General features: G+C 41.9%; 1 protein-coding gene across 1 annotated transcript in view; it reads left to right on the top strand.

Annotated features, from left to right (window-relative positions):
- Pth2r (parathyroid hormone 2 receptor) overlaps positions 1–23,625 on the top strand; it is a 104,542-nt gene extending 80,917 nt beyond the window's left edge. The window contains exons 11-13 of the mRNA NM_031089.3: positions 18,487–18,625; positions 20,467–20,508; positions 22,549–23,625. Coding sequence (NP_112351.2) covers positions 18,487–18,625; positions 20,467–20,508; positions 22,549–22,941 — 574 coding nt within the window. The 3' untranslated portion in view covers positions 22,942–23,625. The remainder of the gene's footprint in view (positions 1–18,486; positions 18,626–20,466; positions 20,509–22,548) is intronic.
- The last annotated feature ends 370 nt before the right edge of the window (positions 23,626–23,995 follow it).

Genomic DNA, 23,995 nt, shown 5'->3' on the forward strand with positions numbered 1-23,995 from the left:
TAGGATAATAACTGATGTCCCAAATATTGAAAAAGATATTGCCTTTGAATCTTTTCTGGAGCAACAGCTACTCTAAAAATTTAAAGCCCATTGTATAAGAGCAAAGGCTGGTATTGTAGTTAAACTCTTTCAGAGGGATGCTAATAAAGTATCTATATAATGGATAATATACATTGGAAGATTCAAAGTCCTAACTTCTTGTATTGAAACAGTGACAAATTTTTTACATAATGTGGGGCTATTAGCCATTTTTTCCCCAAACACTTCAATGATATCATTTCATGGGCTCTCCAAAATTACAAACAAGCTCACTAAATGCAAACCTTTTAAAGCCACCAGGATGCAAAGAAACAGTATAAAAACAATCCTCCAAATCCATAATAATTCTATATGCATTTCCTAAAATGGCAGTTGGAGTAAGCAAACAGGCTGTAATGGTTTCACAAGTTCTACAGCCTCATCAACCCTTTGCAAATTCCTCAGCAATCTCCACCTGCTTGATTTTTTAATTAGTTACAAATATGCATAAGTTAGAATCCTGAGCCTGTAACTGAACTGCAAACTGCAGCCAATGGAACACAGGCAGTTTAACCACAATCTTCAACTTTCCCTTGCAACACCAGAGCACAGACACGTCTTTGAAAAGCAAAACTTAACCTCCAACAAACAATTCAGTCGCTCCAAAATGACCAAGCGCATCAGTCCCATGCTACAAAGTTTGACTGCCAATTCCTGCACATGAATGCTCGATGGTGCAGGCTCTAATACCTCAACAAAGAGACACTGCCCTAAATCCTGTCTTTTATAAATCTGGTTTCTAGGATAAGAATTAAATCAAATATTACCCGATTTAGAGGTATTTTTAGAGACCTGTTTCCCTGAGTTGGCTCATGCCACATGCATGCCACATTGTCTGAATGACTCCAGCCCTGGGTTACCAGTTTTAAGCTAACTTTCTGTTACCAATGTTACAAATTTTTAATCATACCCAATAACTCATAAGCCAATAATCTATAGCCAAGACATGCAGAACATATTTATACTTTTAAAACCAGTTAAACAAAAGTGAAGTGGCTACACACATCTTATATATTTAGACCAAACACAATTTTCTTCCGTTTTCTAGCTGTAATTTCAAGAGAGGAGCACCTTGTCACCTGTTGAAGCCAATAAACACAATCACAGAGATTTTTTCTAGGAAAAACAGCTAGCACCTCCCTTACCATAGAAGTCGAGAAGCTGCTGGCCCCTTCAAGAGTGGCTTGTGCAGACAGTCAACCTCAGGCAAGGCTTCTCCAGCTGCACTAGACTCCTATCTACAGGTACAGGGCTCAAAAGGCCAATTGAGGTTTTTTTTTAATGAGTTAAAACTAAATTAAGGGGTGAACAACCAGCAGATAAAATTTTAACCATTTTTTCTTTTGACCATGAAACATAGAACGTTCAAGCAATGAAACAAAAAAACACAGACATAAACTGACAGACATGGGCAGATTGGTACACAATAGACAGAGAGGGAAGAGAACCAGATGATGTTCCCCCACAGGGATCCAGATATCCTTCCTAAGGGACCCAGAAGCAGAAATAAGCATTTCTCCAATAGGAGCCAGCAAGGAGGCAGGACCTTCTTCTCCTGACCTCCTTCTGTCTCTAGGAGAACTTCAAAAAAGCACCCATTTTCCTTCTCTTTCACCAAAGCATCCCTGGAGAGTCTAGGAGGACTGCTTTTCACAAACCCGTTTTCTCTTATGTCTAGGGTGTAAACTGTCTCTAGTCAGAATCCAAAGACTAAAAGCATCTATGAGAATTATCTTTGCTTCTCTAGATTTTAGCATAACTCTAAAGAACACATACACAAAAGCACTTTACCATTACCTTGTCCCTTTTTACAAGGTTTATTTACCACAGGCACAAATCTTCTTTACTTTCCTTCACATGTGCTTTCGTTTTTTTTTTTTTTTAATTAACTTGAGTATTTCTTATATACATTTCGAGTGTTATTCCCTTTCCCGGTTTCCGGGAAACATCCCCCTCCCCCCTCCCTTTCCCTATGGGTGTTCCCCTCCCAACACTCCCCCCATTGCCGCCCTCCCCCCATAGTCTAGTTCACTGGGGGTTCAGTCTTAGCAGGACCCAGGGCTTCCCCTTCCACTGGTGCTCTTACTAGGATATTCATTGCTACCTATGGGGTCAGAGTCCAGGGTCAGTCCATGTATAGTCTTTAGGTAGTGGCTTAGTCCCTGGAAGCTCTGGTTGCTTGACATTGTTGTACTTTTGGGGTCTCGAGCCCCTTCAAGATCTTCCAGTTCCTTCTCTGATTCCTTCAACGGGGGCCTATTCTCAGTTCAGTGGTTTGCTGCTGGCATTCGCCTCTGTATTTGCTGTATTCTGGCTGTGTCTCTCAGGAGCGATCTACATCCGGTTCCTGTAGGCCTGCACTTCTTTGCTTCGTCCATCTTCTCTAATTGGGTGGCTGTATATGTATGGGTCATATGTGGGGCAGGCTCTGAATGGGTGTTCCTTCAGTCTCTGTTTTAACCTTTGCCTCTCCCTTCCCTGCCAAGGGTATTCTTTTTCCTCATTTAAAGAAGGAGTGAAGCATTCACATTTTGATCATCCGTCTTGAGTTTCGTTTGTTCTAGGGATCTAGGGTAATTCAAGCATTTGGGCTAATAGCCACTTATCAATGAGTGCATACCATGTATGTCTTTCTGTGAATGGGTTAGCTCACTCAGGATGATATTTTCCAGTTCCAACCATTTGCCTACGAATTTCATAAACTCGTTGTTTTTGATAGCTGAGTAATATTCCATTGTGTAGATGTACCACATTTTCTGTATCCATTCCTCTGTTGAAGGGCATCTGGGTTCTTTCCAGTTTCTGGCTATTATATATAAGGCTGCGATGAACATAGTGGAGCACGTGTCTCTTTTGTATGTTGAGGAATCTTTTGGGTATATGCCCAAGAGAGGTATAGCTGGATCCTCAGGCAGTTCAATGTCCAATTTTCTGAGGAACCTCCAGACTGATTTCCAGAATGGTTGTACCAATCTGCAATCCCACCAACAATGGAGGAGTGTTCCTCTTTCTCCACATCCTCGCCAGCATCTGCTGTCACCTGAGTTTTTGATCTTAGCCATTCTCACTGGTGTGAGGTGAAATCTCAGGGTTGTTTTGATTTGCATTTCCCTTATGACTAAAGATGTTGAACATTTCTTTAGGTGTTTCTCAGCCATTCGGCATTCCTCAGCTGTGAATTCTTTGTTTAGCTCTGAACCCCATTTTTTAATAGGGTTATTTGTTTCCCTGCGGTCTAACTTCTTGAGTTCTTTGTATATTTTGGATATAAGGCCTCTATCTGTTGTAGGATTGGTAAAGATCTTTTCCCAATCTGTTGGTTGCCGTTTTGTCCTAACCACAGTGTCCTTTGCCTTACAGAAGCTTTGCAGTTTTATGAGATCCCATTTGTCGATTCTTGATCTTAGAGCATAAGCCATTGGTGCTTTGTTTAGGAAATTTTTTCCAGTGCCCATGTGTTCCAGATGCTTCCCTAGTTTTTCCTCTATTAGTTTGAGTGTGTCTGGTTTGATGTGGAGGTCCTTGATCCACTTGGACTTAAGCTTTGTACAGGGTGATAAGGATGGATCGATCTGCATTCTTCTACATGTTGCCCTCCAGTTGAACCAGCACCATTTGCTGAAAATGCTATCTTTTTTCCATTGGATGGTTTTGGCTCCTTTGTCAAAAATCAAGTGACCATAGGTGTGTGGGTTCATTTCTGGGTCTTCAATTCTATTCCATTGGTCTATCTGTCTGTCTCTGTACCAATACCATGCAGTTTTTATCACTATTGCTCTGTAATACTGCTTGAGTTCAGGGATAGTGATTCCCCTGAAGTCCTTTTATTGTTGAGGATAGCTTTAGCTATCCTGGGTTTTTTGTTATTCCAGATGAATTTGCAAATTGTTCTGTCTAACTCTTTGAAGAATTGGATTGGTATTTTGATGGGGATTGCATTGAATCTGTAGATTGCTTTTGGTAAAATGGCCATTTTTACCATATTAATCCTCCAATCCATGAGCATGGGAGATCTTTCCATCTTCTGAGGTCTTCTTCAATATCTTTCCTCAGTGTCTTGAAGTTCTTATTGTACAGATCTTTTACTTGCTTGGTTAAAGTCACACCGAGGTACTTTATATTATTTGGGTCTATTATGAAGGCTGTCGTTTCCCTAATTTCTTTCTCGGCTTGTTTCTCTTTTGTATAGAGGAAGGCAACTGATTTATTTGAGTTAATTTTATACCCAGCCGCTTTGCTGAAGTTGTTTATCAGCTTTAGTAGTTCTCTGGTGGAACTTTTGGGATCACTTAAATATACTATCATGTCATCTGCAAATAGTGATATTTTGACCTCTTCTTTTCCGATCTGTATCCCCTTGATCTCCTTTTGTTGTCTGATTGCTATGGCTAGAACTTCAAGAACTATATTGAATAAGTAGGGAGAGAGTGGGCAGCCTTGTCTACTTCCGGATTTTAGTGGGATGGCTTCAAGTTTCTCTCCATTTAGTTTAATGTTAGCAACTGGTTTGCTGTATATGGCTTTTACTATGTTTAGGTATGGGCCTTGAATTCCTATTCTTTCCAGGACTTTTATCATGAAGGGGTGTTGAATTTTGTCAAATGCTTTCTCAGCATCTAATGAAATGATCATGTGGTTCTATTCTTTCAGTTTGTTTATATGATGGATCACGTTGATGGTTTTCCGTATATTAAACCATCCCTGCATGCCTGGGATGAAGCCTACTTGATCATGGTGGATGATTGTTTTGATGTGCTCTTGAATTCGGTTTGCCAGAATTTTATTGAGTATTTTTGCATCGATATTCGTAAGGGAAATTGGTCTGAAGTTCTCTTTCTTTGTTGTGTCTTTGTGTGGTTTAGGTATAAGAGTAATTGTGGCTTCGTAGAAGGAATTCGGTAGGGCTCCATCTGTTTCAGTCTTGTGGGATAGTTTGGATAATATTGGTATGAGGTCTTCTATGAAGGTTTGATAGAATTCTGCACTAAACCCGTCTGGACCTGGGCTCTGTTTGATTGGGAGACCTTTAATGACTGCTTCTATTTCCTTAGGAGTTATGGGGTTGTTTAACTGGTTTATCTGTTCCTGATTTAACTTCGATACCTGGTATCTGTCTAGGAAATTGTCCATTTCCTGAAGATTTTCAAGTTTTGTTGAATATAGGTTTTTATAGTAAGATCTGATGATTTTTTGAATTTCCTCTGAATCTGTAGTTATGTCTCCCTTTTCATTTCTGATTTTGTTAATTTGGACGCACTCTCTGTGTCCTCTCGTTAGTCTGGCTAAGGGTTTATCTATCTTGTTGATTTTCTCAAAGAACCAGCTTTTGGTTCTGTTGATTCTTTCTATGGTCCTTTTTGTTTCTACTTGGTTGATTTCAGCTCTGAGTTTGATTATTTCCTGCCTTCTACTCCTCCTGGGTGTATTTGCTTCTTTTTGTTCTAGAGCTTTTAGGTGTGCTGTCAAGCTGCTGACATATGCTCTTTCCTGTCTCTTTCTGCAGGCACTCAGCGCTATGAGTTTTCCTCTTAGCACAGCTTTCATTGTGTCCCATAAGTTTGGGTATGTTGTACCTTCATTTTCATTAAATTCTAAAAAGTTTTTAATTTCTTTCTTTATTTCTTCCTTGACCAGGTTATCATTGAGTAGAGCATTGTTCAATTTCCACGTATATATGGGCATTCTTCCCTTATTGTTATTGAAGACCAGTTTTAGGCCGTGGTGGTCCGATAGCACGCATGGGATTATTTCTATCTTTCTGTACCTGTTGAGGCCCGTTTTTTGACCAATTATATGGTCAATTTTGGAGAAAGTACCATGAGGAGCTGAGAAGAAGGTATATCCTTTTGCTTTAGGATAGAATGTTCTATAAATATCCGTTAAGTCCATTTGGCTCATGACTTCTCTTAGTCTGTCGACATCACTGTTTAATTTCTGTTTCCATGATCTGTCCATTGATGAGAGTGGTGTGTTGAAATCTCCCACTATTATTGTGTGAGGTGCAATGTGTGTTTTGAGCTTTAGTAAGGTTTCTTTTACGTATGTAGGTGCCCTTGTATTTGGGGTATAGATATTTAGGAGTGAGAGTTCATCTTGGTGGATTTTTCCTTTGATGAATATGAAGTGTCCTTCCTTATCTTTTTTGATGACTTTTAGTTGGAAATTGATTTTATTTGATATTAGAATGGCTACTCCAGCTTGCTTCTTCTGACTATTTGCTTGGAAAGTTGTTTTCCAGCCTTTCACTCTGAGGTAGTGTCTGTCTTTGTCTCTGAGGTGTGTTTCCTGTAGGCAGCAGAATGCAGGGTCCTCGTTGCGTATCCAGTTTGTTAATCTATGTCTTTTTATTGGGGAGTTGAGGCCATTGATATTGAGAGATATTAAGGAATAGTGATTATTGCTTCCAGTTATATTCATATTTGGATGTAAGGTTATGTTTGTGTGCTTTCATTCTCTTTGTTTTGTTGCCAAGACGATTAGTTTCTTGCTTCTTCTAGGGTATAGCTTGCCTCCTTATGTTGGGCTTTACCATTTATTATCCTTTGTAGTGCTGGATTTATAGAAAGATATTGTGTAAATTTGGTTTTGTCATGAAATATCTTGGTTTCTCCATCAATGTTAATTGAGAGTTTTGCTGGATACAGTAACCTGGGCTGGCATTTGTGTTCTCTTAGGGTCTGTATGACATCAGTCCAGGATCTTCTGGCCTTCATAGTTTCTGGCGAGAAGTCTGGTGTGATTCTGATAGGTCTGCCTTTATATGTTACTTGACCTTTTTCCCTTACTGCTTTTAATATTCTTTCTTTATTTTGTGCGTTTGGTGTTTTGACAATTATGTGACGGGAGGTGTTTCTTTTCTGGTCCAATCTATTTGGAGTTCTGTAGGCTTCTTGTATGCCTATGGGTATCTCTTTTTTTAGGTTAGGGAAGTTTTCTTCTATGATTTTGTTGAAGATATTTACTGGTCCTTTGAGCTGGGAGTCTTCACTCTCTTCTATACCTATTATCCTTAGGTTTGATCTTCTCATTGAGTCCTGGATTTCCTGTATGTTTTGGACCAGTAGCTTTTTCCGCTTTACATTATCCTTGACAGTTGAGTCAATGATTTCTATGGAATCTTCTGCTCCTGAGATTCTCTCTTCCATCTCTTGTATTCTGTTGGTGAAGCTTGTATCTACAGCTCCTTGTCTCTTCTTTTGGTTTTCTATATCCAGGGTTGTTTCCCTGTGTTCTTTCTTGATTGCTTCTATTTCCATCCTCAATTCCTTCAACTGTTTGATTGTGTTTTCCTGGAATTCTTTCAGGGATTTTTCTGTCTCCTCTCTATGGGCTTCTGCTTGTTTATTTATGTTTTCCTGGAATTCTTTCAGGCATTTTTGCGATTCCTCTCTGTAGGCTTCTACTTGTTCTCTAAGGAGTTCTTCACGTCTTTCTTGAAGTCCTCCAGCATCATGATCAAAAATGATTTTGAAACTAGATCTTGCTTTTCTGGTGTGTTTGGATATTCCATGTTTGTTTTGATGGGAGAATTGGGCTCTGATGGTGCCATTTAGTCTTGGTTTCTGTTGCTTGGGTTCCTGTGCTTGCCTCTCGCCATCAGATTATCTCTAGTGTTACTTTGTTCTGCTATTTCTGACAGTGGCTAGACTGTCCTATAAGCCTGTGTGTCAGGAGTGCTGTAGACCTGTTTTCCTCTCTTTCAGTCAGTTATGGGGACAGAGTGTTCTGCTTTCGGGCGTGTAGTTTTTCATCTCTACAGGTCTTCAGCTGTTTCTGTGGGCCTGTGTCTTGAGTTCACCAGGCAGCTTTCTTGCAGCAGAAAATTTGGTCTTACCTGTGGTCCCGAGGCTCAAGTTCGCTCGTGGGGTGCTGCCCACGGGCTCTCTGCAGCGGCAGCAACCAGGAAGACCTGTGCCGCCCCTTCCGGGAGCTTCAGTGCACCAGGGTTCCTGATGGTCTTTGGCTTTTTCCTCTGGCGTCCGAGATGTGTGTGCAGGGAGCAGTCTCTTCTGGTTTCCCAGGCTTGTCTGCCTCTGTGAAGGTTTAGCTCTCCCTCCCACGGGATTTGGGTGCAGAGAACTGTTTATCCGGTCTATTTCCTTCAGGTTTTGGTGGTGTCTCAGGCAGGGGTCCTGCTGCTCCTGGGCCCTCCCCCACGGGAGCCCAGAGGCCTTATACAGTTTCCTCTTGGGCCAGGGATGTGGGCAGGGGTGAGCAGAGTTGGTGGTCTCTTCCGCTCTGCAGCCTCAGGAGTGCCCACCTGACCAGGCGGTTGGGTCTCTCTCTCACGGGGTCTGGGAGCATAGAGCTGCTGTGGGCCGGGATCCGCGGGTGTGGGACTTCCCCACATGTGCTTTCAATAAGGTATCCTTCTCTGTATCCTGCTTACTGGCACTCCAACGTTGAGGCTCCATTTGATCAAGCCAGCTCAGTCAGTCAACAGGTTCTCCAGGGTAGGAGTGAGGATTAAAAAGAAAAACGACAGACAGCATTTAACTTAACTCCAGCCAGTTCTGATGCTGAAGCCAGCCATTGCAACTCTTATACAGAAAAGATTTAACTGGGCCTGGCTTACAATTCAGAGGTTTCATTCGCTATTTTTGTGCTGAGAATCATAGTGGCACATGGACAAACATGGTAGTGGAGAGATAGCTGAGAGTTCCGCATCTGGATCCACAGGGAGCAGGGGAAGATACGTAAGCCATTGGGCTTGGCTTGGGCTTCTAAAACCTCAAAGCCCATCCTCTAGTGACACTTCCTCTAACAAGGTCACACCTCCAATAATACCAGTCCCTGTGATTCTATGGGAACCGTTTCCACTCAAACAACATGTAATCACCAACTATTTTGGTATTTTTCAAACTTTTATGAAAGGTTTCTCTTTTATTAGCTTTATCTCATACATATTCACACATCTTTTGTAAAGGAAAGCAATACAAATTTAAAGCAACATTAAATGTCTAAGCAGTGGTATTTAACGTGGTTAATAAACACATTTCCATGCAGATTCCTCTGAAAGACTAAAGACATTTTCCAGGGATATTATAGTCTCTCCAGAAGAACGTCATGGAACGAGCTTATCATTTGACATTCATATGCCCATGTATTCTCTGTCTCCCTTTCCTCCCCCCTCTTCTTTACATACCACACACACAGACAAACACAGACACACACAAACACACACACACACACAAACACACACACACAAACACACACACCACATGCACAAACACATGCACAAACATACATATACACATGCACAAACATACATACATACACACACATGCACGAACATACATGTATATACACATACACACACATACACACAGACATTCAAAACTTACACTTAATCTCTTAGATGATCTAGATTATATAGTGCAGGCTTTGATCCTGGGTCCAGTTAGTTATTCTCATTTTATATTAAAAAGCCAAAAGGTAGGGCGGGTAAAGAAGCAATGCCTTACACGTCTGACAGTCGGCAGGTGTTAGGAGCAATCACCTATGGTTTCAGCAGTTTCTCTGGCTTTACTCTGTTGTAGGTAGCGAGAGCTTGTCAAATAGGCAGTGCAAGCTGTTCTTCAAACTGCTAAAGAAATCAACAAGGCAGTATCTAATAATTGATCTTTTATATCTTATCCTATGCTGTTCCCTCCTCTTCATCTTCTACATCTTATGGATTTATCTTAAAGACATGGGTTGGTACTGGCATGTCATCTGAATTGCCTCTTGCTTGTACTTCCAGCCTGAATCCTTTTAAATGCCCTTTTGGCATTTTTCTCACACTATTCCTGCCTCCTTTTCAGTGTTAATCCTCTAGGACTTTGGAGGACGATTGTTGCCAATAAATATTTCATTCTGAAGAGTGACTAAGCTTTCCTGAACAATAGTTACACTCTACGTGATCTGAGCAGAGAGCTGTCCATGATGAGCTTCCGGATGCCTTACTGCAGAGGCATCAGTGGTCATGGACCCTGTCAGAGTCATTCCCAGAAGGACTGGTAAAAGTACACGAGTTCTCTTATTTCTTGAATCCCATGGATGTGAGGGTTGCTGGACCTTGCTTCCTATGAGCACATCTAAGTTAGAGGTCAAGGATATTGTGAGTGTAATTACCACTGCAGCAGATCCAGTAGGTAGAGCTAGGAGCTACTGTTCTTTTAATTAGTTTAGTATAGATGGCCCTGTGAACCAAACATGCCCCGTTCCTTTTGCTGGTCAGGCTTTGGTTATTTATTCCCACTCTAGGGTAAGTAACCTGGCTTGCACGTAAGCATATGCAGCAATCGTGACATAGGTAAAGGAGCACATGGCTGGCACTTACCAAAGCCAGCATTTTAAGACATGTCTTTTTTAGATGAAGAGCTTTATATGGTCAGTTCCCATCATATTTGTCCTTGTTTCCCCATCCCTAAAGGTTCATGATGGCTTTAATTCCTTGTCACATTGTGGGAGATCCTTTCCAGAAACATTTCATGGCAAAGTCTATGCATTACTTGTATTAAAATAATACTTAATATTATCAATATTAACCAATTATCAGTTATAACCAATATAACCAATATTAACCAATGTTTTTCTCACAGTTCATAATTGTTCTTTTGTCATCTGGTCTCGCATCCATAGGCCATTACTAGAAAGGCCCATCTCTAAAAGGAATCACAGTCTGTTTTATCAGCATGGGCAGTTCCATCACAGTATGATGAGGTCCAAGGGGTGATCAATGGATGGACTTCCATAGGGTCAGAAGGTTATCAGGAGGCAGAACTGTATTGGAGCTGAGCTGTTGTCTTCATTCTGAGGTTGTTTTGAGATAGTAAGTTTTAGAGGTTAGTCCGGATCAGCTCTCACAGTTCACAGCAGCCTTTATGTGGGTGTGGGGTTTATTCACATGTTGGCATCTACAACTTTAAGCTATTTTCTGTGTAGCAGCAGCGAAGTTTTTCAAATTTCCTGGAATCCCATTGGGGAGGCATAACTGCAGTTCCAAAGACTTTCAGCGGGCTGAGAGGCCTGGGAGATGCAGACTCTCTGGAAAACTGGGGCCTCCAGAAATGTTTACAGAATCTTTTTGGAACAAGCACTCTGATGCCAATGGGAGTGGAAGAGAAAAAACGTCACTAGTGGATCAAAGCCAGGATAGCTCCTGCAAGACCGATTCTGAGCCCAGTTTGTATTCTCATCTTATATTCTAAAGCCACAAGGTAGGGCAGGCAAGCAAGCAAGATTTTACAGTTGTGTATGTGGCAGTCAGCAGGTTGATGAGGAAACAACCCATTGCTTCAGCTGTTTCTCTCAGGTAATTCTGTTCCAGGTAGCAAGTGAAGTCATGCTTGGTAAATAGACTGCACGTGCAAGTGCTTTAAGTAAATTACTAAACTAATCAATATCCAATAATAAGGTCTTCTATACCTTATTTTAATCTACTTTAACAAGTAAGAGGAGTTGTCAGAACTTGGAAAATACAAGTATGAAAGGGTTTACTGATAAGAACACTTGAATGTTTCCTCTGACTGGACTTGTTGTTCAATGTCAAACAAACATCATATTTAATACTTAGGATAAAACTAATACAGTATGGCAGCAAGGCAGACAGATTTAAAGGTGAATAATCACCAATGGAATAATTTTCCATGAATATTTTATTTCTTTGGGCTTCTAGCCATAGCTGGAAATGGTAACATGTTTTTCTTACAAGGAGCAAGGTGACTACAGGGTGCTATAATAGCATGGTCCAAAATTTCTAACAGTATTGTTTGTTACATTTCACTCTTGCAAGAAGGGAGAGAAGTAAGGAAGGAAGACAGAGCGACTGAGATCTCGTAGAATTTTTTTCTTAAAGTGAGGGAAATACACGAAGAAATGAATTCATATTAAAACTATTTACATAGCTATGAGAGAAAGCTTCATTTAAGGGGAGGAGGGATCAAGAAAGGCTTAGAATACACGGGAGCCTGCAGCCATTTTTGTTTTAACTAAACATGATTCACCAAAGAAAACTAGAGATCTTTCCATACTCATTTACTTGGAGAATGATGGGGGCCAGACAATATGAGGACCGGGCATCTATTTTCTGAAGACAGGACACCATGTCTTCAAACCACTTGATTCCTTTGAATTTCTCTTGTATATGGAGCTGTCATCATGCTCCCAGCAAGCCAGAAAACTCATATCAGTTGCCACATACCTGGTCATCTCATTAGATGAGCTGTGTCTTTGTGGAAAGTTAAGCTATAAATTTGTGCAGCGTGTATAAGTGACCACATAGTCACTAGTAAACATCAGTGCCAAGAGTTGCTGGTGCCCAATCTGCTATGAGTACATTTGCTAGTCATATGCTCTGCAGGATAAATTAAAAAGAGGATGTAATAATGTATATATGTATATATATATATATATATCCATTACAGTTCAGACATTTTATTTAATTCCATAATTAATGAAGCAAGAGATGAAACATTTTACCTGGTTCAAAAGAGCACATATAGTTAAGTAATGCATGCTGGAATGAATATATAAATGGATGCAAACTGCAAAACTTGTTAGTGTCTACAAAGCTACAGTCAGTGGCCTCTACAATCTGCTGAGTATAATTTGCATGCTTTACTGTGGGAGACAGATGACTATGCTGGTCCTTGGGATCCCTTGTTTTTGGTATCGTTTCTGTGGGCAAGATTTACGATGACTTTGTTAATCTCTCCTTGATTAGGTTATATTATATGACTAAGAAAGTGGACTAGTCACTCTTTGACTATTTTATAGAAACTCCATCCTGGAAGCCTAAGAAAGTCTATAGTTTGAATATACAGGCAAGCCCATGGGGTCCAAGTGACTCTTAGCTGAGAGCCAAAAGAGAAACCTACAAATTCAATGGAGGTCTTTAGAAATCTGAATGAGTTTACAAGGGAACCTTAGGTCCAGCTGTGAACCCAGCCTTAGCTGAAAACTTAACTTCAGTCTTGAGATCCTGGAGGCTAAGAGCTAACTATGTTGATAAGCACTTGTAGCACAGCATAGCAGTGGAGTAAATGGGCATCATTTAAGGCAGTAACTTTGTGGTACTTTGTTATACAACACACTGAAGATGAATCCAATTATGGTTTTTACAGACCATCTTTTATCTCCACAGAACTGTAAAATAGATTAGTCATAGGCAAGAGGAGAAAACTTGAAAGACAGAACTAATAGGATATCAAATGGATTTCATTGCCTGGTGCAATTTTTCTCTGATCTGTATTAAACTGAATGGTGATAAAACTTTTGCATTTGTGGCCATTTTATGATCTATCGCTCTGATTTAATTTTACATTTGAACCTTGGTTTTGGTTCCCAGATACAAAGAAGTAGGAACGATCAAAGTTAGCTTGATTCTGAAAGCACTCTCCAGGGGCATTTACACTGCATCTTAAAAACAGAAAGTAATTTTCTTCTCAGAGAGATGTTAGACAAGAGTTTCAAGGCTGTGCAAGTGCAGTTAATGCAATTCCTGAATCTAACTAGATCATATCAAAATGCCTTAGGTGTTCACAGCATCATTTCCAGTCTTCTAGTCACAGGAACTCGAAGGCTCACTGCCCAACATTCGGAAGGAGAACAAGTACAGGCAGGTCCCGAGGGCTGAGAGTGTTGGTCAGGTCTGAAAGATTCACTGCTTATCACAATGATGTTTTGAGTGGACTGATAAGGAATTCTGAGATTGAAGAAACTATTGTCAAGACAAGTTGGGGCTCAGACCAGTGAATGAAAAAAAACCCCACAGGCTATAGAGTGAGGGGCAGGTAGCTGACCAGTTCCAAGGGAATGTGATTCGGACACTACTGAGACACTAGGGAGGTAGAGAACTCCAGACATTTGAGCTGGACACCTCCATGAAAACCCGTGGGTACTCCAAGAAGCAGGCAATGATGGGAAATGTGCTGGTAGAAATGGTGACTCCCAGAAACTCTTAAGATACTATAGCCTTTTCAGACTTATAGACCTCACTTATCTGTAAGACCGGATAAAGGAATCAGAATTCTGTAGGTGGCAAACATCAAGGATAGAATCTGAATCAAGTTCTCATTAGCTAGTGAGACCTTGGCTCACCCACACAGGTTGTTTTCAAGAAGAAAGATAATAAATAAATAATGCATTTAGAGGAGAGACTGGCAAGGACAGAAGGCAAAGTTGTTCAAGATTCTTGATGTAAACTATTCATGAAGGCAGGGTGGGATGTTGAGAAATGAAGAAGTGGGCCACATTTGGTCATTTCTTGGATCAGAAGTACAATTAAAACAAAAGTCACCCCAAACGGGAAGATGGTGCGCTTGGTATCCTGGCTACAGAAGGAATGGGTTAGTGACTTTCAACATCACATTTTCTGTTTCATTATCTGTAGGCCAGGAATCTGGGTGCTGGCCCTTGGCTTCTGGCTGTCACAAGGCTTCAACTAAAACATCAGTCAGGGTGGTGGGCTCATGAGGAGGGTGGAGTGAGGAGGCTACATCTGAGATTGTGTGACTACTGGTAGATTTGCGTGCTTATCTGCTGATGTACAGATACTACTGTTTCTCGCCACATGAGCCTTTTAGTAGAATAAATCACAGCATGGCAGCTTGTCTCACTATAGAGGGCTAGGAAGATGGCAGTTAGAGTCTTAGGCAACACCAACAGAAGCCACATTCTATCACCATTGTCCTAATCCACTAGAAGAAAATTCTTTACTCAGGGAAAGAACTGACAAGAGCATACTAACAGGAGGTGGGAATAGTTGGGGGCCACTTTAGACTAAACCCTGTCTGTACTGAACAGGGTTTCCTCAGAAGAATCAATAGGGATGACAAGATTTGCACAAGTGTACAGGTGGATAGATTTATGAGTAGATAGTTATTGATAGGTGGATAACACTTGCTCAACTCATTCTCATGGCTATAGAGGCAGAGAAGGCCTGTGGCAAGCCTTCAGCAAGCCACAGTTCCAGGCCTCTTTTTAAGTCCTAAGTCTTACAATTAAGGAAACAAATGGTGTAGTCCTCTGCCACAGAAGGATACCCAACAGCTCAGCAGCCTACAGGTGCAAGTCCCAGATCCAAAGGCTGCAGAACTTGGAAGGCCCGGAGGCAGGTGAGCAGTGTTCCAGATGCAGAAGAGGAAAAGCACACAGATCTTTCCTCTGCCTTCTGACTCTGTCAGAGGGTCTGTTCTCTTGGTGCGTTTCAGCTACCTGCCCCTCATCCACCATTCCCCACCCCCAACCTGTAGTCTTTGATCCACTGTTTCCAGTTCTTGTCACGTGCCTTTCCTACAGTTCCTTCAGTCTTAGGACTCCACATTAGTACATTTCTTTCAAGACAGCAACACTGATCAGACTGCCTGTACTTGTCCTGAATACTTAGCGAGCCTCAGGTGGTTAGTGAAACCTGACTGATCCATATTGAGCTCAGCTACTCATCTACCCATCTCCTGTGGAGGTGCCTTCATAGACACACCAAAAAGAATGCTTACCAGTTTTTAAAAATACTATTCATAGGAAACTGACACCTAAAACTAACCACCACCATCACATTGGAAAACCCAGGATTGCTTCACATGTACAAGAGCATTAGGGTGAGACCAGGGCAAGGCAGAGGTGGTTCATGCCTTTAGTCGCAGCATTGAGGCAAAGGCAGAGGCAGAGGCAAGATCCCAGTGAGTTTGAGGTGAGATTCAGGCCAGCTAGAGATACAAGATGAGACCCTTTCTCAAAATCAAGATAGATAGATGATAGATAGATAGATAGATAGATAGATGATAGATAGATAGAATTAAATACAACTATGGGTAGTTTGACATGAATTATTTGACAGCAAATATTCAGAACAAAAGGAAGAACTGACAACACATTAGCCCATAAGGAAGGACTGACCACAGTGTCTCATAAAGAATTGTGAAATATCTCCAAGAGTAGTTGATTTTTAAAATTAAGTTAAGATTTAAAATTTCATATATAGGTGCCATATTTACATCATTCTCCCCTTCTCTTTCTTGTGCTCCTCCTACTCCATTTCAAATTCAGAGAGAAAACGCTTTTCCTTAATTGTTATCATTAATTATCATTAATATTTCTTAATCCTTTTGCACACAGAGAATAAATATATAAACATAACCTGCTGAATGTGGTTGCTATTGCTCACGTGTATATGTTTTTAGGGTTGTCCACTTGGTATTGGGTAACATCAGAGGGCTCTTCCCTGGGGAAGACTAATTCACTCTCTCAGCAGCCATTAGTTGCCTGTAACTCTTCATCCAGGGATGGGTCTCATGGGATTTCTCCCCATCCATGTTGGGATGTCAACTGGCCTTGTACCTGTTCAGGTCTTATTTAGGCAGCCATATTGCTGAGGCTTCATGGGTGTGGCTTCCCTTCCATATGGGGAAAGCACAGTCTTGCAGCAGACTTCCTGGTCTTCTGGTTTTTACAGTGTTCTGTTCCTCTTCCTTAGTGTTCCCTGAGCCTCAGGTGTGGAAGGGAGGAAATGCTTTAGAAAGTCTCAAACATAGAAGTTAAAGGTGACTTAGGACAGTGACAAAGGCCACTCAATAGCTTTATAAAAACAGCATCTTATCATCAAGAAGAGGAGACATGTGATTAGAGAAACTTAGGGGGTACTGCTTATGGGGAGTGAGAATCAATGGCCTGGCTTACTATACAATGACAAGAAGCAGCACTGGGGAGATACGGCTCAGTGGGGAGGAACACTTGCTCTGCAAGCATGAGTTCCCAAGCCTGAATCCCAGCACTTGTGTAGAGCTGGGCATAGCTGCACATAGCGGTAACCACAACAGTAGGGAGTAGACACAGGCAGATGATGAGGGCTCACTGGTTAGCCAGCTCTGCTTTACTGGTGAGCTTCAGGGTCAGTGAGAGGTCAGGGTCTGTCTCAATAAACAAGGTAGAAAGAAATAGAGGAAGACACTAAATATCCTACTTGGGCTTCTGCATGTTAGTGTCAGGGCCTATGCACCTGCCCACTCATATGCGTGTATTACATAGACCATACATACATACAGACTACACACACACGCGCGCACACACACACATACACATGGACACACATACATGTACAGGTGATGTGGCTATAATCACTCATAGCCACAAGTTACATATGCTCCCCAAACAATCACTACAAAAACATATTCTTCAAAAGGAGATTAAAATCATTACACAAACGGAAACATGATTACACAACATGATTACTAATTACATATTCTTCTTTTGAAACCCACACCTAACTAAACATTTCCCATCTTTTCACAAATTCATCCTAGCCTCAAGTCAATAATTCTTTTGTCATTGATTGACAAAGTTTAAGCAAGCCAAGTCTATTGTAACTAATTTTCTCCTATGCTGGCTTATGACAGTTTGTATTTACCAAGATTCAAAGCACTTATTTTGTGTTTTATTTTTGAAACCCTATTCAGATAATCTGGCCAATCATTTGTTCTCTATTCTCATTCTCACAATAGGATCATTTACTCTGTTCATAACTCTGCCTTTTCATGGTGCACACAGAAAACTGTGGCCATAGCCTTAGATAACAAGATCAAGGGATTCAGAAGGAATGTTTTCTTCGGTCATTAACCTGTCTTAAACCTGTTTTCCTGTCTACAGGTACAACTATGTGGTTGTACTACATGAAAGTTCACTGTGTTCCTTTTCTGGCCTGTGCAGCCTTCGCTACTCTCCAAAGGGGGGTACCGTCTACTCTTAGTTCTGTCCTCATTATGTCTTCCTGGCAAAACCACCTATACTATTTCCTTAACCTTTCTTATCAATTACCCTAACTTCCCAACACTATTTAAATCAAATCAGAAATTCTGTAAAATCATTAATTCATATAATCAGTATTATCTATGAAAGTTCATCTTTATATTGATCTGCAGAAAAATTGCCCAAGAGAGTGGGAGGTCTCCCATGAAACAATCATACCAGACTACAGGCTGTTGTGGTCTCCCCATGCCCATTCACACCATGTTATATATAGAAGGAATATATCAATGAAAAACATGAGAAGGCATAGCAGCAGTAAGAAGCAATCCAGGGATGAACTCCCCAGGGCCATGCCTCTCCATGGTACATCCAATGAAGCTGTGCAAAATGATGGACCATCTCCAGGAAGCTCATTTGCCCATTGCAGCAACTTCCTACACATACACCCCTCCCACACCATACACACACACACACACACACACACACACACACACACACACACACACACACACAGCCCAACCAATCAATAGAAAACACCCTTGAAAGTGGAGGACGAGAATAGATAGCCTAGCAGCAGCAGAGGAGTCCGTTCCTCTGAGTACCACTAATGTTCATTTCTCCAGTAAATGCTTCTCCTGAAGGCTTCTGAAGTCAGTTAATAGAACACCTTGTGTTCTCTTCCAGGAAACTGGCTAAGTCAACGCTGGTCCTGGTGCTGGTGTTTGGTGTGCATTACATCGTGTTCATCTGCCAGCCGCACTCCTTCTCGGGGCTCTGGTGGGAGATCCGTATGCACTGCGAGCTCTTCTTCAACTCCTTCCAGGTGAGCAGCAGCACCTCTGGCTTGGGGCTTATGGTTACATTTTGCTCATGTCCTTGACCCCTCTCTCTGCCCTTCTCTTTGACTTCGTGTACTTGTATTCTAAGGCCAGGAGAGAACACTATTTTCTGGCTCTTATTACGTTCCTTCCTGGGGTTAGGTTAATTCTCTGACCTCAGAGAGAAACCAGTATGGAGCTGTTTGACAGAGGGACAAGCCTGGGTAGCAAGATAAGAATGTACATTGTTGGGAAACACTGCTGGAGAGCAGAGTCAGTCATTCTGGTGTGTGTATAGAAAAATAAATGAAATTAAAAGAAGACAAAGGCAGGAAAAAGGGAGACAGGAAAGTAAGGTAAACAGAGGAAGAGGCTGACACCACCCACTTCAATTCAATATGAAGAGGATGACTGTAACCTTGCAGGTGGACCAGTCTTCATGCCTCCTTCCCCCAACATTGATTCTAGTGACATATTTATTCCAGAGGGAATAACAGAGTTTGAGACATATATTAGTGACTGTGGCCTGAGAGCAGGGATTGAAATTACCCTCATGGAGGTGATTATGTGAGTATTTCATAGTCAAACAATGGAAGCCATAAAGCACATCAAATATGTTGGTGGAGATATCCGCTAGGTGAGTTATGACAAAGATAGAACCTCTCCACTGGTTTCAGATGAAACCTGATGGTATTCTTAGCTCTTAGTCCATAGGAGCTAGGGGCTTGCTTAATCAATACATTCTGAAGGTTTTACCTGATGGTTAAAATGATGTAGGTCTGCTACAAGGTGGGCAATAAATGACTCTTCAGGGAGCTGAAGATAGCCTAAGATGCTCTGGGCTCTTAATCAGCAACATTCCAACTCTCCAAAGCCACAAGGTTCTAATAAAACTGCAGAATCTACAACACAGGGAATATCAGTTCCCCACAGCCCAAACAATGGAAACTTTTCCATTTGATTTCACTTGCCAAAAACTCCAAAGGTTTCCTGGTGCACCCAGTATCAACTGTGTGTTGTTTTCTGCCATGCATAGCCCTGCAAGGGCTGGAGCCTGGCAACACCCACTGGATCTCCCACTGAACTCATGGGGCATAGCTTCAGCACTTGTGTTCGGAGTGGGGTATCACACTCTGTTTTTTGTCTCTGAATGCCACCCCCATTTTCCCCTGTCTTCCTCATCTTCCTCCAGTTGACATCTTATTCTTGTCACTCTGATCAGCTTAAATGCCACCACAGAGAAGTCTTGGCTGTGTTTCTGACGTGATGCGCCTGCCCATTGTTCCCTCTATCACCAACTTTACCTGCAAGACCCTCATCACCTTGTGTCTCTCATGAGCTTGTTGCTTATATTCTATCCTGGTCTCATCCCTTCTGGAACTGTCTTGTGTACATTCCCACCCTATTGTGCTGAACCAGTCACTCTTAGCACAGTGTTTACGCTCGATGGATATTTCACAGTCAAGGAAAAGGTTCTTTGTGCTTTACCATATCTATGTTGGTAGCTTCTAGCAGTTATAAACCTAGTTAACCAGACAGGGGATGAGTTCTCTGTGGTCTTTGAGCAGCAATATACACAAAACCGCATACTAGGGATTGGTTCTTTGTACATCTCTGATTAGCTTACTCAGTTACTTGTTTGGCTTGACTGAAACCAAGGGAAGCTCACAAATAAATGTAATAGAAATACAAACATTGGGAAACACCAGGAGAAAATGATTTGTGTATTTTTTTTTGGAGGAAATTATCAAAAGCCAGCGGGTGAATTTTGACACAATTCTTGTGTCTTTTCCTGCTATGGGTTTCATGAATTGCTGCCCAGCTCACATCCTCTTTTTCTCCCCAGGGATTCTTCGTGTCTATTGTCTATTGCTACTGCAACGGAGAGGTAAGTGTGAAGATGCCAGGGGCCACTGAATTGAGAGATGCTCTCAATTAATATTCGTTCTAACCCATTTTGTGCTTTTATGACAGAACACAAGAAATGTAGTGATTTATAAAGAAGAGTGGTCTGTTCCTTACAGTTCTGAAAGTAGGGCTGTCTAATGTCAAGGAGGCCATATGTGACCAGGGTCTTCTTGTCACATTATCCTGTGATGGAAGGCAGAGGCAAGAGCTCATATCCCTAAGAGCAAGAGACCAAACCCATAACTCTGAGCCCTTTTCCAATGGGTATGGCACTTGTTATTCTAGTTAATTCTAAATCAATTCTGCTTAATGCTAAAACCTTTGGCTCTCACCAAGTTCTATAAATCATCAATAACATTCCTAGAATGAATCAAAACGAAAACAAGTTAAATTCAATCAAGGTAGGTAAGTTTTGCACTACAAGCTGAGGATGGGGTCATCTTAATCCATTTGGAAGTCTCCAGAAAGAAGGAACTGCACATTACATCATCATGTGGATGATACTCAAGACCCTGGGGCTCTCAGAGTGTCCTGCTGTTTCAGGGTTTCTCTTTTTGCTCAAGTCCCAGGAGGATAAGGTCACTTGTTACTGCAGCGGATCACCAGATGCTTTCAAGCACATTGGATTCTGGGGGGTGTTGGTCCCTGCATAAGGAGCTTGAGTGGCAACTTAGCAATGCCCTGACTTACTGCTGTGTTGTTTTTTTACCTTAATTTGCTGCATGGCTAAGCGTGTTGGTGGCTTATTTATTTATCTAGTTATCATTTGTTTATTCCTTCAGGTGACACCAACTTACAAGCTTTTGCTTCCCCTGGGTCTTTGCTTCCTCGTGCTGCTCTCAGGGAAGCCAGTCCATAGGACATTTTGGTAGCAGGCACGGAGTCCAGATCCCCATTTAGTCAGATTGTGGTTGCAGGGCTTGCTTCTCTCTCTCTCTCTCTCTCTCTCTCTCTCTCTCTCTCTCTCTCTCTCTCTCTCTCTCTCCCTTCCTTGTTATTTTCCCCCCGTGCTGATTGCTCATACAGGTTGATAGCATCTTAGGGCAGTTTCCTTCCAACCCGAGTACCCTCCTTAATATTCCTCCGCCTTGGGTGGTGTCAGAGTTTATCTAGTACCTACTGAGAGTTGAGGCAAAGAGCTGATCTGTGTTCTCATCCAGGCAGAGAGAAATTTAAAGGGAGAATGTGGGAGGTTGGTGTTTGAGGGCTCAGAGTCAGACACCGAAAAGCACAGGCAAGAGCTGTTTGGGGTTCAGGGGTCATGGTTAGCTGGCTGTATCAGCTCAGTTAAGGCTCCACCCTCGTACAGAGACAGGAATGCAGAAGCTCCCGCTTCTTGATGGTCATAGCACGCTCGTGCGTGAACACACACATACACACACACACACACACACACACACACACACACACACACATACACATGCAGACAGAGACAGAGACAGAGACAGAGAGAGACAGAGAAACACACACAGAGAAACAGAGAGTTAATTCTGAGTATCAGGAGAATTTGTGGGTCCTTTGCAGTAGGTGGGGGATTTTATCAGGTATGCTTGTGAGAACCAACTGTAGAATTTCTCTGCAGCTTTAAGCTTTCTCAGACAAAAGCTTTAAGGAGGAGTGAAGTTATCCCCATGTCATGCAGCAAGACTGTGTTGCTGGTAGCTCTTTGAAGCTTTGGCCTCTTCAGGGCAAGGTTTAGATGGTAGCGCCACGGGCAGAATCCTGTGCTTCCTGCTGCCACTGTTTATCTCTTATTTCTCCTCAAACCCACAATTCTTTCTTCCTTTTGATAAGACAGTTATTTGTATCGTGGCACTTCAGCTCTCGTTTAAATACTAAAAATAACATTAATTGGGAAGGGCTTTGAGGTGTATGGAATGCACAAATCTGAAGAGTCCCTGGCACCGAAGAGGGCCCCAGCCAGTGGCTACCATCACTGAAATCTAAGCAAAGTTCTTCATGACACGGGTGCGGGGCTCCCTTTTGGTTTCTGATGGGATTCGTGTTTCTTGTGCTGTAGGTACAGGCTGAGGTGAAGAAGACCTGGACTCGTTGGAATCTGTCCATCGACTGGAAAAAGGCGCCGCCTTGTGGCGGCCACAGGTACGGCTCGGTGCTCACCACTGTCACACACAGCACCAGCAGCCAGTCACAGATGGGACCAAGCACACGCCTGGTGCTCATCTCTAGCAAACCCGCCAAGACTGCCTGCAGACAGATCGACAGTCATGTGACTCTACCTGGCTACGTCTGGAGTAGTTCTGAGCAGGACTGTCAACCACAATCTACCCCGGAGGAGACTAAAAAAGGTCATGGGCGACAGGAAGATGATAGTCCAGTGGGGGAGTCTTCCAGGCCAGTAGCATTCACCATAGACACGGAAGGATGCAAGGGAGAATCCCACCCTATCTGAATCACCATTTGCAGCTCTTGTGGATTGGCGGATCTGGCTGTGTGGGAGGACCTAAGTTGGAAGACTGGAATTCTGAAATAAGGCGTCGCTTAAACATTTCCAGTTTCTATGAGTGGGTTTTTTTTATAATACTTTCTCTGTGGTTATTATTATTTTGCTTTTATTGGATAAGAAAGGTTTCAAACGCCTGGCTCTACCTTTTTTTCCCCTCATTAATGTCACCCCGAATATGATGAGGATATTTAGTTTGCATCATTTTCCTTTCAAGAAATCACTAACCTTTATGTTTCGCATTTTAATGACCTTCTGCTGTCACATTCATTTTGTCTATGTACTGGAACAATCTAAGAAAGTACATTGGAAAACTAAAATTCTAAGACCAACTACATTGGAAAATCAATTGGACATTAATAAAGCAATGCATTTCTGACAGTTATGATTGATTCTAGGAGCAAAGAAAACCATCCCATTCTGCTTTTGAATGTTTCCTTGTGTGACGAGTCAAACATGCTCTTTGCTCTTTCTTGTAAACCATGACAAGTCAAGAGTTTTCCCAGTATTAGAAAGCTGATGCTGTATGGCCTCATTTCTGCTAGCCCACAGGGCAACTTGTCTTTTTCTTTGTTTTTCTCTTGTTTGCTGTGTTACAGATGGTGTGCGGGTTACATTAAAAGTTAGTTTTAAAGATACATGTTTGGTCTTAAGAAAACCTTCTACTGTTGCACGTTGTTCTTGAGTCAATGTTGTCTTCTCAAATCTACAGCTCTCCACACAGAGCTCCTAGGCTGTGCCAAATTTGGAATTTCAGTGTGTTTCAGTCATGTAAACATTTACTGCGTGCATGGAGCAAGGATTCTGCTGGGATTTTACAAGCATTGACTCACTGCAAGTTCCGGAGTGGGCTTTTACGACTGTCACTGTTTTACACAGTGACTCACAAAGCAGATTAACTTACCCGAAGTCATTGAGCGAGTGTGGGTTCAGATACAGTCTATTGACTTCAAGTCTCATGCGCTCACAAGTTTTATTACACACACACACACACACACACACA

Source organism: Rattus norvegicus, chromosome 9 (assembly GCF_036323735.1).
Source record: "Rattus norvegicus strain BN/NHsdMcwi chromosome 9, GRCr8, whole genome shotgun sequence".
Lineage (NCBI taxonomy): Eukaryota > Metazoa > Chordata > Mammalia > Rodentia > Muridae > Rattus > Rattus norvegicus.